Source organism: Myxine glutinosa, chromosome 13 (assembly GCF_964187855.1).
Source record: "Myxine glutinosa chromosome 13, kmMyxGlut1.1, whole genome shotgun sequence".
Classification (NCBI taxonomy): domain Eukaryota; kingdom Metazoa; phylum Chordata; class Myxini; order Myxiniformes; family Myxinidae; genus Myxine; species Myxine glutinosa.
Genome location: NC_136273.1, coordinates 85441500 through 85460204, shown reverse-complemented (window position 1 = coordinate 85460204; position 18705 = coordinate 85441500). Strand labels below are relative to the sequence as shown.

General features: G+C 53.0%; 2 protein-coding genes across 7 annotated transcripts in view; one reads left to right on the top strand and one right to left on the bottom strand.

The window, feature by feature from the left end:
- LOC137439064 (nucleoside diphosphate kinase B) overlaps window positions 1–18705 on the bottom strand; it is a 148346-nt gene that overhangs the window by 31276 nt on the left and 98365 nt on the right. The gene's annotated exons all lie outside the window — the stretch shown is intronic.
- Window positions 1–18705, top strand: part of LOC137439060 (uncharacterized) — a 38896-nt gene that overhangs the window by 10429 nt on the left and 9762 nt on the right. For all 6 annotated transcript variants that reach the window (XR_013621261.1, XR_013621260.1, XR_013621259.1 and 3 more), the window contains exons 6-7: window positions 778–990; window positions 11721–11774. Coding sequence is in view for 1 of the 6 variants with exons in the window: in XM_078767720.1 (XP_078623846.1) it covers window positions 778–990; window positions 11721–11774 (267 nt within the window). In the remaining 5 variants the exon portion in view is untranslated. The remainder of the gene's footprint in view (window positions 1–777; window positions 991–11720; window positions 11775–18705) is intronic.

Sequence of the window (18705 nt, the reverse complement as noted above, 5' to 3'; positions counted from 1 at the left end):
CTGCTGCCTTAGTGGTGGCACAACTGCTGCCTTAGTGGTGGTACAACTGCTGCCTTAGTGGTGGCACAGCTGCTGCCTTAATGGTGACACAGCTGCTGCCTTAGTGGTGGCACAACTGCTGCCTTAGTGGTGGCACAGCTGCTACCTTAGTGGTGGCACAGCTGCTGCCTTAGTGGTGACACAGCTGCTGCCTTAGTGGTGGCACAGCTGCTGCCTTAGTGGTGACACAGCTGCTGCCTTAGTGGTGGTACAACTGCTGCCTTAGTGGTGGCACAGCTGCTGCCTTAGTGGTGGCACAGCTGCTGCCTTAGTGGTGGTACAACTGCTGCCTTAGTGGTGACACAGCTGCTGCCTTAGTGGTGACACAGCTGCTGCCTTAGTGGTGGTACAACTGCTGCCTTAGTGGTGGCACAGCTGCTGCCTTAGTGGTGGCACAGCTGCTGCCTTAGTGGTGACACAGCTGCTGCCTTAGTGGTGGTGCAACTGCTGCCTTAGTGGTGGTACAACTGCTGTCCTTGTGGTGGCACAAATGCTGCTGTCCTAGTGGTGGCATAGGTATTGTCCAATGGTCAAGGTACACAGGTAAAATCTGATAGTTTAAGCTGCAGCTAATGTTGTTTCACATCATCAATGACCTCTAAGATTACGCTAGGCCCCTATCTGACCTATGAGGTTTCAGGCGAGTGAACAAACTTGTTACAATTTAGCACAATGGGGAATGTCTGTAATGTCTGTAATGTCTGTAATGTCTGTAATGTCTGTAATGTCTGTGTCCAGGCTCCAGTGACTTCCCCATTTGCCAGTTGAAGGATATTCCTTTGGGTGTGGTCCTTTGGGGTGACATCAACCAGCTGGTGACCCCAGGGTCATATCTCGACTACTCATGCTTGATAGGCCCAGCAGCTCTGCCGGGACTCTCAGTTACTCAACAAGCTTGGTGTCAGCATGATCTCACCTGGAAGTATCTGCTTTGTGTGCCAGAAAATCCAGGTGAGCTCAACAATTGGAAACAAATTTGACACGATTTATTTACAATGCTGCACTTCATGCAAATATCAAGATATTTCATTAATCTTTTTATTTCAGGGATTCTTACTTCGTAAAGGAAGGTGTTTTAATGATGTTACTTTGCTGTAAAAGTTGTTTTAAAGTCATAAACACCACTGAATCTTGAGGAAGTTTGTGAAAACAGAAACTATTTGGTTCTTTCTATCGCAAATATTTAATTGTGTCCATCCTTCCTATTGGGACCAGCTTTCTTTAATTCAGACTTTTTCTTAATTGGAGAAGCTTGTACATCTTATATATATATATACACTAGCTGAGGTACCCGGCTTCGCCCGGGTTGAATAAGAATAATACAAATATATGATGAAAAGAACATGTATATTTTAGAGCAATATCACAGTACATTTCCTACATGACGTTTTTACAATTTTCAATTTCTCAAAACCTCTTGGTGTACAACATTTCTGGTTTTCTAACTTGGTGCCAAGACATAAAAATTGCTTGGTTTTCCAACCCTCGAGCAGCCCACGTACAGCTGGCCATGGGCAAACACTTGTTCTGTGAAGTTCAGGCCTACAACCTTCATTGATTGCCCCTGCGCCAGAAATATGTCTTGAAATATTCCTGAAATAAGTTGTTGACCTTTTGGCCGATGTTAACCTCAAAAATAATTGGTGGTTTAATTCAGTGATCTGATATGCAAATCCTCTTCAAATTTCAAGTCAATTAGATGAAAATTGACGATTTTAGAAATTTGGCCCATATTGATATTTTCACCTTTAGACCTCAAAAATAATTGGTGGTTGAATTAGGTGACCCGATATGCAAATCCTATCCAAATTTCAAGTCAATTGGATGAAAATGTAGGATTTTTAAAACTTCACCTTAAGTTGTTGACCTTTGGCCTATGTTTACTTTTTGGCCTATGCTGACCTCAAAAAGAATTGGTGGTTCAATTTCAGTGACCTGATATGCAAATCCTCTTCACATTTCAAGTCAATCAGATGAAAGTTGAGGATTTTAGAAATTTGAAATTGTTGTTGACTTTTGGCCTATGTTGCTCTTTTGGCCTATGGTGATCTCAAAAATAGTTGTTGGTTGAATTCAGTTTGCTGATATGTAAATCCCATTCAAATTTCAAGTGAATCGGATGAAAATTAAGGATTTTAGAAACTAAAAAAAAGAGTGGTTGACCTTTGGCCTACGTTGACCTTTTGGCCTACGCCGATCTCAAAAATAGTTGGTGGTTTAATTCAGTAAGCCGATATGTAAATCCTATTCAAAGTTCAAGTCAATAGGATGAAAATTAAGGATTTTAGAATTGAGGCTGACGACTGTTGACAAACTCAGTTGGGAGGTTTACTGCCTGATGTTCATGTCACTTTGTCAAGAGAATCATAATTGCTTTCATGACCAGGCAGCGAACGTCATTATGTGCGACATTACGTCACTCCTACGGACGTGAAAACATTTGTTTTCCTTAAAAATATATTTAAAATAAATAAAATAGTACATCAATTAACAATAAAAGAAGCTAAAAAACAATTTTAAATACAATAAAAAGCACATTAAAAAAATATAAATATGTACGTACAGTATACTGTATGTACGCGCAACTGCTGCTTCTCATTCAAAACAGAGGCGACGTACTGTATTCCTTTACTGTGTCTGTGTTAGCCATGGGTCCGAAGAAGGATAATGCTAGTGTTTCCAAGCGTAATGTGGTTACGATGGACGATAAGGTAAATCTGATTAAAAGGTATGGAAAAGGTGGAAAAGTGTCGGTGATAGCGCATAGACCTTATCGCGAATCGGAACCGCAATGCGTCATGGGATCGGAAAGGGGCAATAGCGCCGCCACAAACTACACCATGGAATTGCAGCTGGCCCGGTTTTTTAAACCATTGATATTAAAATAAAAAGTAGCCTATAACCACCGGAATTTTATGCTGATTCCGAATCTGTGTCTAAAACTTTTCTCCGAGGTGTAGTTCTTGAGTTCTAAGCGGACATCCAGACAGACAGACAGACACTCCTCCTTTATATATAGAGATATATATGTGTATAAAAGGTCAGTTCGGGTCTGAGCCATAAGCACCGCCCATTCTAAAGGCCACGCCTTCCCCCCTCCCACCAGCGCAATAAGCACCGCCCATTAGCCAGGCCACGCCTTTCCCTCTAGCCTGCCAGAAATCACCGCTATTTATTTTGCTCCGAAACACATCTTCTATCATCAAATAAAGCCAGGTACTGTTGTGAGGAAACAAGGTACATTTTGATTACAACTCATACAGAGAAATGAGGTAATACATGTTTTGTTTGGAGTGATTACGCAGCGGTCTATTAATTATACACTGCCCAAATAAGGTACGTTTTCAAAATGTAGAGGAAAGAAAATAGTGGTTTTTAATAAATAAATAAAAATTCATTTCCTCCTGAGTTTTACAGGATTTATAAACAAATTGTATTTCACATGTGCATGGACATCTAATAAATTAACACATTATGTGAACATTTATTCTTATGACATCATTTTGACTCACTGACAGTTTAAGACTCGAATTAAATAAATCCCGAGAAAACTTGGCCAAAAATTAGACACTTTCAGGGAAAAAATGCATTTATAACTAGAACGCCACTCAGTAGAGCGCATACTCCCGCCGTGGGTCAAGTTGGGATAATACGTTTTGTTTAACATCCCCTCTCCCCAAAACAATAAATGAAAAAGAAAGTAGGCCCTAACTGTCAGAGAATTTATTTTGATATATCTCGGAATTAGAGGAGAAAAACATCATTTAAGAATAAGAATAAAAGCTTTAATGCAGTAAAACAGAAAAAAAATTCCCCCAAAAATTGCCCAAAAAATTTCCTGGATCCGGAATAATATCCTGAGCTTCACCAAAAACGAATCAATTCTTCCTTATCCCAAGGGCAATCATCCCACCAAGTTTCATCCAAATCCGATCAGAACTTTTCCAGATATCTTGTTCACAAACACACGAACACAAGAACATATGAACACACACACACACACGGACGGACACGATCGAATGTGTTACTCCCTGGCGGGAGTAATAAACCTGAAAATCGCAGAGCCAGAACCAGAATTATTTATTTGGTCTGGGAAGCCCATGCGAGGTTTCTTCTTCTTCAGCCTCTCACAACCCTAGGTGAATATACGATCTTTAAAAAAAAAAAAGTTGGAATTTTGCCAAATCTGTTTTATTCGTTTGTTAATATACCTCAGCCATTGACAAATCTGGAACTAAGTCTTTATAAGTTCATCAAATACTGACACCGCGAATGACATTCGCTGAGCTAAATGTTGATATTGCGGCGGACACGAAAGCCCACTGGCGTGGTGACATCATTCCGCGCACCAAGTGGGCGGCGGCCACGCCCGAGGGGTAGGCGTGGCCTCAGGATATACACCGGGCGCGCAGCCCGGAGCGCGCCAGTGCTACAGTGACCTCTTGTCAATAAAGACACTTTTGTTTTAACCGCGTTGTCCGCTTCCTCCTTGGTAGCAAGTCGCGCGCGTAGCACCACGCTTCATTGGTGACCTTCGACATTCTGGTCAGCCGCCGCTGACCACCCAAACCCGCCACAGCCATGGCAACCAACGCGGTCTCCGTCAAGCTCCCCGAGTTCTGGGAGGGACAACCTGAAGTTTGGTTCCTGCAGGCAGAAGCCCAGTTCCAACTTCGAGGCATCACGGTCGACGAGACCATGTACTGCCACGTGGTCGCCTCCCTCGGGCCCGGCGCGGCCGCCGCGTCGTGTCGGTCTTGAGGAATCCACCGGCCGACGGCAGGTACGAGGCGATCAAGCGCCTCCTCCTCGCCACGTTCGGCCTCACGGTGGACGCACGAGCCGACCGCCTCTTAGACCTCCCCGAGCTCGGTGACACGCGACCATCGGTCCGCATGGACCATATGTTGTCGCTGATGGGCGACGAAACCCCGACCGCTCTGTTCCGGGCGTTATTTCGTCGCCAGCTGCCTGCACGGGTCCGCCTCGCGTTGGCCGGTTCTACGACAACGGAACCCTGGGCCCTCGCTGCCGAGGCCGACAGGTTCTTCGCGGCTTTGGACACGCAGGCGAGTCTTGCCGCGGCCGTTGGCGGCTCTCGGGGCTGCTGCTGATGCACCACACCTCGTGTCCGCCGCCACGTCCCACCCACCACCACCGCCGCCGCGAAGAAACCTGTGGCCTCCGCCGCCACAGCCGCCCACCTGGTGTTTCTTCCACGCCAAGTTCGGCCACAAGGCTCGGCAGTGTCGCCCGCCGTGCTCATTCGGCCGGTCGGGAAACGGGCAAGCCGACGCTCGGTGGTGGCTTTGAGTGTCGGCGGTTCCAACAGCCTACTGTATATAATGGACACCTTGTCCGGGCGCTGTTACCTGTGCGACACGGGAGCGCAGGTGAGTGTCGTTCCTGCCGGTATGTCTGACAAGCAAACCGCGGGCCGTGGCCCCGCGCTGCTTGCGGCCAATGGTACGTCCATACGCACGTACGGAAAACGCTGTCTCTCTCTGCGGTTCGGAGGGCAGGTTTTCCGGTGGTCGTTCGTCACAGCCGACGTGCCCATGGCATTGCGCGGCGTGGACTTCTTAAGTGCTCATGGACTATTGGTGGACGTAAAGCACCGAAGGCTTGTCCAGGCGGAGACGTTCAGCTCGCTCGCTTGCGCGCTGCCCCGCTCGTTGAGCAGCTCACAGAGTGGCTCATCGAGTGGCTCGCCGAGCGGCTTGCTGAGCGGTTCCGTTCCGGCCAGGTTCATCTGTACGCTTCCGGCAGCGGACGAATTCACCCGCCTCCTCGCCGGTTTCCTGGCCCTCACGCGGCCCACCTTCTCGGCGGGGGCCGTTAAGCACGGGGTGGAACACCACATCCCCACCTCCGGGCCACCGGTCTATGCCCGGGCATGCCGCCTCGAGCCGATGAAGCTCGCCGTAGCTAAAGCGGGGTTCGCTACGCTGGAGCGGCTCGGCATCGTGCGGCGCTCCGAGAGTGCCTGGGCGTCGCCGCTCCACATCGTGCCCAAGCCCGGCGGGGGATGGCGACCGTGCGGGGACTACCGGCGCCTCAACGACGCCACCACCCCCGACCGCTACCCCGTCCCCCACATACAGGACTTCTCCGCCCGGTTGGCGGGCATGTCGTTCTTTTCAAAGGTGGACCTCATACGCGGCTACCATCAGGTCCCTGTCAGGCCGGAGGACATCCCGAAGATGGCAGTCATCACGCCATTCGGACTGTTCGAATTTCTTCGGATGCCCTTTGGTTTGAAAAATGCGGCTCAGGCATTCCAGCGACTTATGGACAGCGCCTTGCGCGACTTGGATTTTATATACGTCTACCTGGACGACATCCTTGTCGCCAACGCGTCCCGCGAAGAGCACCTTCACCATCTCCGCACGCTCTTTGAACGTCTGGGCCAGCATGGCCTCATCGTGAACCCCGCTAAGTGCCGGTTCGGCGTCGCCGACATCGACTTTTTGGGGCACCGCGTCACCAGGCACGGGGCCGTCCCCCTACCAGCCAAGGTGGAGGCGGTGAGGGGGTTTCCGCGCCCCCGCACGATTAAGGGGCTCCAGGAGTTCCTGGGCATGGTGAACTTTTACCATCGGTTCCTGCCCCGCATTGCGCAGCTCCTGCGGGTACTCCACGAGGCCCTCTGAGGGAAGCCGGGCAAAGGTGACGTTACCTGGACCGAGCAGATGGACGCGGCGTTCGCGGGTGCGAAGCTCGCCTTGGCTAACGCCACCATGCTCGCGCACCCGGCGCCCGATGCACCGATCGCCCTCACCACCGACACCTCGGACTACGCGGTGGGCGCGGTGCACGAGCAATGGGTGCGTGGTGCTTGGCAACCGCTGGCGTTCTTCAGCCGGCAGCTTCGCCCACCCGAACGCCGTTACAGTACCTTCGACCGCGAGTTGCTTGGGCTCCACCTGGCGGTCAGGCACTTCCGCCATCTGCTCGAGGGCCGTGCGTTCACGGCCTTCGTCGACCACAAGCCGCTGGTCTTCGCGATGGGCAAGGTCACCGAGCCGTGGTCGGCCCGGCAGCAGCGTCACCTCTCGGCCGTGTCCGAATACACGACGGACATCCGGCACATTGCTGGAAAGGACAACCCGGTGGCGGATTGCCTTTCCCGGTCCGTCACCCATGCGGTCCACCTTGGCATCAACTATGCCCGGATGGCGGCGGACCAGGCCGCCGACCCCGGTGTCCAGGCCTTGCGGACCGCCGTCAAGGGCCTCCGCGTCACCGGGGTGCCATTCAACGGCGCGGGCACGGCCCTCTTGTGTGACGTCTCCCTGGGGCGGCCTCACCCCATCGTGCCCGCGGGCTGGCAGCGCCAGGTTTTTGACACCATCCACGGCCTGTCCCACCCGGGCACGAAGGCCTCCCAGAGGTTGGTCGCCGACAAGTTTGTCTGGCATGGCCTCCGGAAGGCTGTCCGCAGCTGGACCAGGATGTGCCTCACGTGCCAGCGCACGAAGGTGCACCGGCATACCCAGGCCCCATTGGCCCCGTTTACGGTGCCGGCACGTAGGTTCGACCACGTGCACGTGGACCTGGTGCGACCTCTGCCCCCCTCGCGGGGTTTCACCCATGTCCTTACCATGGTGGACCGCACCACCCGGTGGCCGGAGGCCGTGCCTTTGGCGGCGACGATGGCGGCGGACGTCGCGCAGGCGTTCATCGCCACCTGGGTCGCCCGGTTCGGCGCCCCCTCGGACATCTCGTCCGACCGCGGCCCCCAGTTCACCTCGGAGCTCTGGGCCATGGTCGCGCGGGGGCTCGGGGTCCAGCTGCACCGAACCACGGCCTACCACCCCCAGGCCAACGGCCTGTGCAAGCGGTTCCACCGCTTGTTGAAGGCCGCGCTCCGGGCCACCCTCCGCGACGGCGGCTGGGTCGACAGGCTCCCCTGGGTCCTGCTGGGCCTCCGGACGGTGCCCAAGGAGGACCTGCGCGCATCCGCGGCAGAGTTGGTCTTTGGACAACCACTGCGGGTGCCGGGCGAGTTCCTCCCCGACTCCACGGCACCTTGGTCCGCAGCGCAGGAGCACTCCGCGCTGCAGGAGACCGCCCGGAGGTTCACCCCGGTGCCGAAGGCGCACCACGGGCACCCACCCACGCACGTCGCCCCAGAGCTTCGCACCGCGGAGTATGTCTTTGTCCGGCACGACGCCCACCGGACACCACTGTGGCCCCCCTACGACGGGCCTTTCCGCGTGCTGGAGACCGGGGTGAAATACTTCACCTTGCACATCGGCGGTACTCCCGACCGCGTCTCAGTGGATCGACTCAAGCCGGCCCACCTCGACGTGGACCACCCACCGCCGGTGGCTCGGCCCCCGTGTCGGGGCCGCCCCCCAGCGGGCGGACCCCCGGCACCGCCCAGCACCGCCGGCACGCCGCCCCCCGGTCCGGCACCCATCCTGGGTACAGCCGGGGGCATCCCAGCTGGCATACCTGCACCCCGGACGCCGCCGGTCGCCAGAGGGCGCTTCGGCCGGGTCATCCGTTTGCCCCGCAAACTGGCCCTCCAGGTGCGCGGGAATTCTGGGGGGCGCGTGTGGCAGACACGAAAGCCCACTGGCGTGGTGACATCATTCCGCGCACCAAGTGGGTGGCGGCCACGCCCGAGGGGTAGGCGTGGCCTCAGGATATACACCGGGCGCGCAGCCCGGAGCGCGCCAGTGCTACAGTGACCTCTTGTCAATAAAGACACTTTTGTTTTAACCGCGTTGTCCGCTTCCTCCTTGGTAGCAAGTCGCGTGCGTAGCACCGCGCTTCAATATCTCTTCTGAGGTAAAAAAACAAAAAAACCAAAAAAAACAACCGGTTTAAAGCATTATACGTATCAAACGATACATTTTATGAAACGGGGAAACCTAATACACACTTTGGTGGTTTTAAAATGACAGAATATGTCTTTATTAGAAAAAAAAATGAACATTGAAGACGACGCTGCGAAAAAAAATACACCGCTCTAACGCATAACCACGAGTTTAAACTACATTTACAACAAATATGAAAACTATTTTCATATCACAATGTTAAATATAGAATATATAGAAGATAATGTTCAAAAAAAATGAGCCCTATCTTCCAATGGTAAAAACATCCTTCAAAAAATTCCTGGATCGGGAATAATATCCTGAGCTTCACCAAAAACTAATCAATTCTTCCTTATCCCAAGGGCAATCATCCCACCAACTTTCATCCAAATCCGTTCAGAACTTTTCCAGATATCTTGTTCACAAACACACGAACACAAGAACATACGAACACACACACACACACACACACACACACACACACACACACACACACACACACACACACACACACACACACACACACACACACACACACACACACGATCGAATGCATTACTAAATAATACTAAATACTAAATAGTAATAGTAATAACTAAATACTAAATAGATGTGTGGCTTTCGGATTGCTAATTGCTAATTTGGGGGATTGCTAAGTCAGACGGTCTATTTGACGTGTGTTTGCATGTTCGGAGGTCCCTCGACGTGTTCTGAATGAAATTTTGGAGAAATCTGGGAGAAAATGAACATTTTTTAAAATCTGGGGAAAAGTGAACAGGTCCCTGCTGCTGTTTCGTGAGATGCACACATAATATATAGGACCTCTTCGAAAGCTCTTCTGGCCAAGGGAAAGGAGGGAGGGGGAACGGGAGGGGAGGTGGAGAGGAAATGGGAGGGAGGGGGGGATTTCATCGTAGTTACTTTTTGGGGAGTGGGGGAGAGAGGAGGTTGGTGGTGAGAGAGAGCGGGATGGAGAGGGTGTGGGAAGGAGAGGGGAGTGGGGGAGAGAAGAGGGAGGAGAGGGAAGAGAAAAAAATGGGGGGGGGGGGGGGAGTTGGGGTGGAGGAGGAGAGTGAGAGGGGGAGGAGGGAGGGAAAGGGGTGGGGTAAGAGCCTGAAGGGAGGGGGTGGGGTGGGAGAGAGCAGGGAAAGGGTCGGAGGCGGGACGCGACATTGAGGGCACATTGCTATCTCAAACTAGATGATATTCATAGAATACTTACCCTGCACAGTCAACTTGGTGCAAGCCAACTCTTCTGTTTTTGAAGGTTTAATTTTTCTTTGATCCAATATGGCTGCCAGAGCACGGGAGCGATGACATCATAAATTTTTATTCTGTAATATAAGTGTTGCATAGATCACGCTCAATAAATTTCAAACTGATCAGACTAAGCGTTGTCCCTGTCTAATTATGACGTCATAATTACGGCACCAATGACGTGATCATTAACAACACCTATTCCCCATATGGAGTTCTTTACAATGAGCCACGTTTCAATTTTTTCCATGGAGTGGTTTTGGAGATATAGAGGTGCAACGTTTTTCGGTTTTTCCAAGATGGCACCTGTACCACATGACCTATGACGTCATTATTAGCATTAAAATATTCTACAGGAGGAGGCGCTCCTATGGTGAAAACTTCGTGTCCATCAGACCAACAGTTGCTGAGAAAAAAATCATAATGATCGGATGGATGTGTTGTATTTGTCGAATTATGACGTCATAACGAAGGCAACGATGACATCATCATTAACATATCTTATTCCCCATTGGGGACTCGGTGACAATGAGCCAGGTCTCAATTTTTTCCATGGAGTGGTTTCAGAGATATAGAGGTGCGAAGTTTTTCCAAGATGGCGCCTGTAACATGTGACCTATGACGTCATAATAATCATTGAAATATTCTACAGGAGGAGGCCCTCCTTTGGTGAAAATTTCGTGTCAATCGGACCAAGAATTGCAGAGAAAAAAATTCATACTGATCAAATCAAGCATTGTACTTGTCAAAATAGGACGTCATAATGAAAGTACCTATGACATCATCATTAACAAATCTTATTCCCCAAGCAAAGTACTTGACAATGAGCCATGTTTCAGTTTTTTTCCATGGAGTGGTTTTGGAGATATAGAGGTGGAACCTTTTTTCGATTTTTCCAAGATGGCGCCTGTACCACGTGACATATGACGTCATAATTATATTTGAAAAATTCCACAGGAGGTGCCGCTTATATTCTGAAAATTTCATGCCAATCGGACTAACAGTTGCAGAGGATTTTATTTTCATGCTGATCAGATCAAGTGTTGTACTTGTTGAATTATGACGTCATAATTAAGGCACCGATGACATCATCATCAACATATCTTATTCCCCATATTGAGTACTTGACAATGAGCCATGTTTCCATTGAGCGGTTTGGGAGATATAGAGGTGTAACGTTTTTCCAAGATGGCGCCTGTACCACCTGAGCTATGACGTCATAATATTCACTAAAATATTCTGCAGGAGGAGGCCCTCCTATGGTGAAAATTTGTGTCAATCGGACCAACGGTTGACGAGAAAATGAGTTTTTAAAATGCTGACACGGCACACACTTTACTTTACTGAAATGCAGACACGTATGTACGTGACTGAATGCTTAACCCCGCTTTTCGCTTCGCGAGCGCAGGGTAATGAAGATAAATTTGTTTAAAATATCTTGCTGGTTCTATCTTGGCTTCACCCTTCAATGTGCAAACTGCATGATGATGTGAACACCTGATCATCATCATCAGCATCACGTCGACGATCATCATCATCTCAATCATCATCATCTTGATATATCTGGAATGGTTTATTCCCTCGTTTCATTTGCAGATTTGAGACGAATCACAATTGGAGATTGGATGTTAACTTTGCAAGCAGATGTTGGTACGTATTCGTTTGTTTATCATCGTTTTAACCATTATTTGTGTATTTTAGAAACTTTTCTCACAGCCCCACAGTACCTGCGATAAAGTGATAAATGTAGCACTAAATGTACAAAACATGCCAATGTAGAGTTAGTGAACAAGGAAATGCCAATTGAGTGAAAAATCACATTCACATTCAGCTTAAAACTAATTAAATGCCTTAATGGAAGTTTCTTCCTTGTGTGAATCAAACCCCTACCTGTGCCAAGACACAAGTGATGGTCCACCAGTTTTACATCGTCACTCCTTTTTACCTGTTTTCTATTTTCTTTGCAGGACCTATAGTCAGGGCCCTTAGGGATATTTTGGTTCAAATTCTTCCAAAAGCATCAAATTTGGCGCAGATGTTGCCCATGCCATACTCTTTCGATTTTTGACGGGCGCCAAGGGCGGTATGATCCGGGGACCTTACCGGTCCATCCCGCCATGTCACCTGACCTACGACGTCATAATTAGGATATGCATCCAATCACATGGAGTACTATAAGTGGTCAAAGTTCAAAATGAATCGATCGAAAAATGAAGGCAGGGATCCATTTTTAAGGTTTTCATGAAATCCAATATGGCCGCCAGGTCACATGACCTATGACGTCATATTTATGACATGTATACAATCATGTATACATGAACCCGGATCATGATCGCACAAAAATTAAACACAAGGATATGGCATACAGTTCATAAAACATCAAAATCCGTACCTTTGTAATTAGACTGATGAACTGCATATGCCTGAAAATTAGGAAATAGACATGTAAATATTTCCTCTAATTGTCAAAAATAAGGTCAGAGGTCGATTACCCAACCCAGAAACATAAAATGGTGAACCTCACGTAAATCTTGACAAAAAACTCAAAAACCGACATGTTTGACTCAAAAATGACCTTTAAGATGACCTTGAGGGTTGACCTTGACCTCGAATCATCAGAATAACATCATAATTGGAGTCCTCGACCTCGAAAACCCCTGAAAAGTGGTATTGTAGCGGCTACCGCTGGGTTTTCACAATCGCCTTGCACCTATCAAGGACGCGGAGCGATCACCATGCCGGGCTCGTCCAGGACGCCTGGGCAGGCCCGCGCTCAACTTGCCAGGCCTCGGTCGGGACGCCCGGGCATGCCCGGGCATGCCCGGGCAGGCTCGCCCTCAACTTGCCAGGCCGCAGCCAGGACGCTGGGCTACGCCCCCTCTCGCCTTTCCTGGGCAAACGCTCCGGGATAATATGTATATATATTGCTGCCCGATAAACGGGCTTTTCAGAGTGCCTGAGTGTTTGGTTTGATTAAAGCAACTCGGCTGAATTCCAGCTTTTTGTCGCGTCCATTCTTCCGATCGACGTGGGAGCCCCAGCTCCTTCATTGGTGACCTACCGACATGGACACGGCAGTCGCCCTTAAACTGCCTACCTTCTGGGAGGCTCACGCGGCGGTTTGGTTCGCACAGGCGGATTCCCTGTTCGCCCTGCGAGGCATCACGGCCGACGACACCCGCTTCCACCATGTGGTAACAGCGCTCGGTTCGGCCACCGCGGCCGCCAGAGCCCGCCAGCCTCCTCGAGAGCCCGCCAGCCGCTGACAAATATGGCGCGATTAAGAAGCTTCTCCTCGACGCTTTTGCCCTCCCATCGGCGGAACGCGCACGGCGCCTGCTCGACCTGCCCGAGCTCGGCGACACGCGCCCTTCCGAGCGAATGGACTACATGCTTTCACTGCTCGGCGAGCACTCTCCGGCATTCCTGTTCCGGGAGCTGTTCCTCCGTCAGCTGCCTAACCCGGTACGCCTTGCCCTGGCAAGCACGACGATCACAGATCCCCGGGCCCTTGCCAGAGAAGCCGACAAGATCTCCGCCGCAGGACAGCGCATCGCAGCGGCGACATGGGACCCACCGCCGTCCGACGCAACACCCATGGCGCCCGAGCACCCGGCACGGTCGACGACCGAACTGCCGACGCAATTGGCGGCCGCTACACTGAGCCGACCACCTCCAGCACGACGACCGAGGCCTCCACCTGACCAAGCGTGGTGTTACTATCATGCCAGGTTCGGACAGAAGGCCCGGACATGCCGACCCCCGTGCACCTTCGGCAGGCCGGGAAACGGCCGGGCCGGTATTCATTACCAGCCATGAGCGCCGGCCACACGGGCAACTTACTGTTCATCACGGATAAAGCGTCCGGACGGCACTTCCTGTGCGACACCGGCGCCCAACTGAGCGTCATACCCGCCTCTGACCAGGACAGGCAATCCGCGGTTTGCGGCCCCTCCTTGGTTGCGGCCAACGGATCGACCATCCGCACCTTCGGCCCGCGCAACGTCACCCTCTGCTTCGGCGGCCAACGCTTTGCTTGGACGTTTGTAACCGCAAACGTGCCCATGGCTCTGCTAGGCGCCGACTTCCTCTGTGCACACGGACTGCTGGTGGACGTCCAACGGCGTCGTTTAATCAACGCCGAACCCTTCAGCTCCCTGGTATGCACATTGAGCAGCTCCGCGCCGACCGAGCTGGCATGCGCCGTCCCGGCGGCGAACGAGTTTGCTCGCCTGCTCACGGAGTTCCCGGCCCTCACGCGGCCGACGTTTTCGGCCGTCGCAGTACGGCATGGGATCGAGCACCACATACCAACCACGGGCCCGCCGGTCTACGCCAGGGCCCGCCGCCTCGACCCAGCCAAGCTCGCCGTGGCGAAGGCCGAATTCGACGCGTTGGAGCACCTCGGCATCGTGCGGCGCTCCGATAGCGCGTGGGCCTCGCCACTGCACATCGTGCCAAAGCCGGGGGGTGGATGGCGCCCGTGTGGCGACTACCGCCGTCTCAATGACGCTACCACCCCCGACAGGTACCCGATCCCGCATATCCAAGACTTCTCCGCCCGTCTGGCAGGACGGGTCATTTTTTCGAAAATTGATCTCATACGGGGATATCACCAGGTACCTGTCAGGGCGGCCGACGTCCCTAAAAAGGCAGTCATCACGCCGTTCGGCTTATTCGAATTCTTGCGGATGCCGTTTGGTCTCAAGAACGCGGCTCAGGCGTTCCAGCGCTTGATGGACGGCGTGCTGCGTGACCTGCCGTTCCTTTTCGTTTACCTGGACGACATCCTCGTCGCCAGCACGTCCCGGGCCGAGCACCTCCTCCACCTCCGAACACTGTTCGGGCGCCTCAGCGAGCACGGCCTCATCGTCAACCCGGCCAAATGCCACTTCGGCACGACGGCCGTTGATTTTTTGGGCCACCACATCATCAAGAACGGGGCCGTGCCGCTGCCAACCAAGGTCGAGGCCATCACCACGTTCCCGCGTCCCCGCACCATAAAGGCCCTGCAGGAATTCCTGGGAATGGTGAATTTTTATCACCGCTTCGTGCCCCGCGCTGCTCAACTCATGCGGCCCCTCTACGAAGCCCTCCGGGGCAAGCCGGCCAAGCACGACATCGCCTGGTCCGCAGCAATGGATGCGGCCTTCCAAAGCTCAAAGCGGGCCCTCGCCGACGCAACACTGCTCGCTCACCCGGTGCTCAACGCTCCCATCGCCCTCACCACGGATGCCTCCAACTACGCGGTGGGCGCCGTACATGAGCAATGGGTGAACGGGGTTTGGCAGCCACTCACTTTTTTCAGCCGGCAGCTCCGGCCGAACGAGCTCAAATACAGCACGTTTGACCGGGAGCTCCTCGGTCTACACCTGGCCGTCCGCCATTTCCGCCACCTCCTGGAGGGCCGACCTTTCACGGCGTTCGTCGACCACAAGCCGTTGGTTTACGCCATGGCCAAGGTCACGGAGCCGTGGTCGGCCCGCCAACAGCGCCACCTCTCCGCCGTGTCGGAGTTTACCACGGACATCCGGCACGTCGCCGGCAAAAACAACGCCGTGGCCGACTGTCTTTCCCGGGCCAGCGCGAACGCGGTCCACCTGGGCGTGGACTTTGCGCTTATGGCGGCGGACCAAACCACCGACACCACAGTGCAAGCCCTCCGGGCGGCGGACACGGGCCTCCGCCTGGCCGACATCCCCTTCGCGGACACTGTCCTGCTCTGCGACGTCTCCCAAGGCCAGCCTCGCCCCATCGTGCCCGTCACCTGGCAACGCCGCATCTTCGCCTCCCTCCACGGCCTTTCCCACCCGGCCGGAAAGCTTCCCAGAAGCTGGTGTCGGCACGATTCGTCTGGCACGGCCTTCGTCGGGACGTCCGCGATTGGACCAGCACCTGCACGGCCTGCCAACGGGCCAAGGTCCACCGACACACCCAGGCCCCGCTGGCACCTTTCACCGTGCCCGAACGACGTTTCGACCACGTCAACGTGGATCTGGTGGGCCCCCTCCCCCCGTCACGGGGGTTCACACACCTGCTCACCATGGTGGACAGGACCACCAGGTGGCCGGAGGCCGTTCCCCTCGTCTACACCACCACCGCCGACGTGGCGCAGGCTTTCATCGCCACCTGGGTCGCCCGCTTCGGCGCACCGGCGGACATCTCGTCAGACCGCGGACCACAGTTCACCTCCGAGCTGTGGAGCGCGGTCGCCCGCAACCTGGGGGTCAAGCTCCACCGTACTACGGCCTACCACCCCCAAGCAAACGGGTTGTGCGAGCGATTCCACCGCTCCATGAAGGCCGCGCTCATGGCCGGCCTTCAAGACGGCGGTTGGGCCGACCGGCTGCCGTGGGTCCTTTTGGGCCTCCGCACGGCCCCCAAGGAGGACCTCCAGGCATCCACCGCCGAGCTTGTCTATGGCCAGGCACTACGCGTCCCGGGCGAATTCGTGCCCGACGCTACCAGTCCCTGGTCCGCAGCTCACCAGCGCTCGGACCTCCAGGAGGCCGCCCGACGGTTTGCCCCCGTGCCAACATCCCACCACGGTGACCCCCAGTCCTACGTCCCCCCAGCACTTCGCACAGCGGAGTATGTTTTTGTGCGTCACGACGCACATCGGGGGCCACTCCAGCCGCCGTACGACGGGCCCTTCCGGGTGCTGCGACGGGACGACAAGTCGTTCGTCATCGACATCGGCGGCAGGTCGGACCGGATTGCGGTGGACCGCCTCAAGCCGGCGCACGTGGACGTCGACCACCCACCACGGTTGGCCCTTCCGCCGCGGCGAGGCCGCCCCCCGTCCACGGTGCCCCCCACTCGACCGCCCACCACCACACCGGACCCCCTCCCACGACCCGCCAGGGGTCGCTTCGGCCGGGTCATCAGGACCCCCCTCAAATTTACCCTGCCGGTGCAAGTCGATTCTGGGGGGACGTGTGTAGCGGCTACCGCTGGGTTTTCACAATCGCCTTGCACCTATCAAGGACGCGGAGCGATCACCATGCCGGGCTCGTCCAGGACGCCCGGGAAGGCTCGCCCTCAACTTGCCAGGCCGCAGCCAGGACGCTGGGCCACGCCCCCTCTCGCCTTTCCTGGGCAAACGCTCCGGGATAATATGTATATATATTGCTGCCCGATAAACGGGCTTTTCAGAGTGCCTGAGTGTTTCGTTTGATTAAAGCAACTCGGATGAATTCCAGCTTTTTGTCGCGTCCATTCTTCCGATCGACGTGGGAGCCCCAGCTCCTTCAGTATCATACATGATTCCAACCCTTTTGGTTATTTAACTGATTTTCCTCTAATCCGGGTGGCGGCCATTTAGTATTTCGCCAATATGGGGCCCCCGGAGGGGGGGGGGGCGCCCGTCTTGGCGCCCGTCAAAAATCGAAAGAGTATGGCATGGGCAACATCTGGACCAAATTTGGTGCTTTTGGAAGAATTTGAACCAAACGGCCCCGAAATATCCCTAAGGGCCCTGACTACTAATGCTCTTAGTGGAGCTGCCACACACACAACTCACACACATAAACATACAGACAAACACACAACAGCACAACACTTGTTTGACGACACAAACACACCCACTGAGCTTGGGGCGAAATGCCGTCACTTTCTGGGGCACTCTGGGTACCAGCGACGTCACAACAATGGCGCGGTTTTTTCACCGCACTCAGTGGGGCATTTCCTAAGGAGGGATTCACTCCTCACCATGGATGTCAACTTATGGTAATTGTCTGTGCTCTTATCCATTTAAATGCTGAACGGCAAGCAAGGAAGCAGCACCTACCATTTAAAAAGTCTTTTATATGGGATTATCTGGGATATTTAAAAGGGATTCGAACCACCGACATCCCAGACTCGAAGCGGAAGCTCTCACCATTACACCACCAAGTCCACCATTACAGTGTCCATTTCTCGACTCACTTTTGACCAATTCACACAAGTCCATGTACGAGTGCAATGGAAAACTAGTCTATTAATTGAAAAGGCTTGTGACCATCTGTGTCGGTACACACAGATAGAACGATGAATGGAAATAATACATCGAGGTATTCAAACTGCCATGGGAAGCAAGAACGTTTCGGGAGTTAACCCTTTGTCGGAGCAATATCAGTGTCAGATTCCATACAGTGATGTAAGGGTGTGATTGGCTGTGGCTTTGCTTCATGCGTTTATACCGTTTATCAGAAGCCTGAAAACACAATAGAATCTCTGAACGTGGAAGTGTAGGGTCTGTCCAGCTTTAAAAAATTGTGACAGACAACTGGTTAGACAAAAAGGAATATTTATTCGTATGCAAGGAGACAATCTGCTTGTCCGCATGGGCAACTGGATCTCTAACTTATATTCTGTCTGAATTGTAATTTATACACAAAGTGTCTACGAGAAAGGAAGGCAAAAAGCAAAGACTGGAGCATAAGATCAGAGCACAAGAATGCAGATATTAGGACCCTTGGCTTAATATTGTTACGTGTATGAGGGCAGGTAATGAAATACCGTAGTCGAGGTAGAATTGTATAGAGTAGCGTGCTCTGTATGCCCTGAAGCCACCTCGATGTATTTAAGTTAGGACTGGATG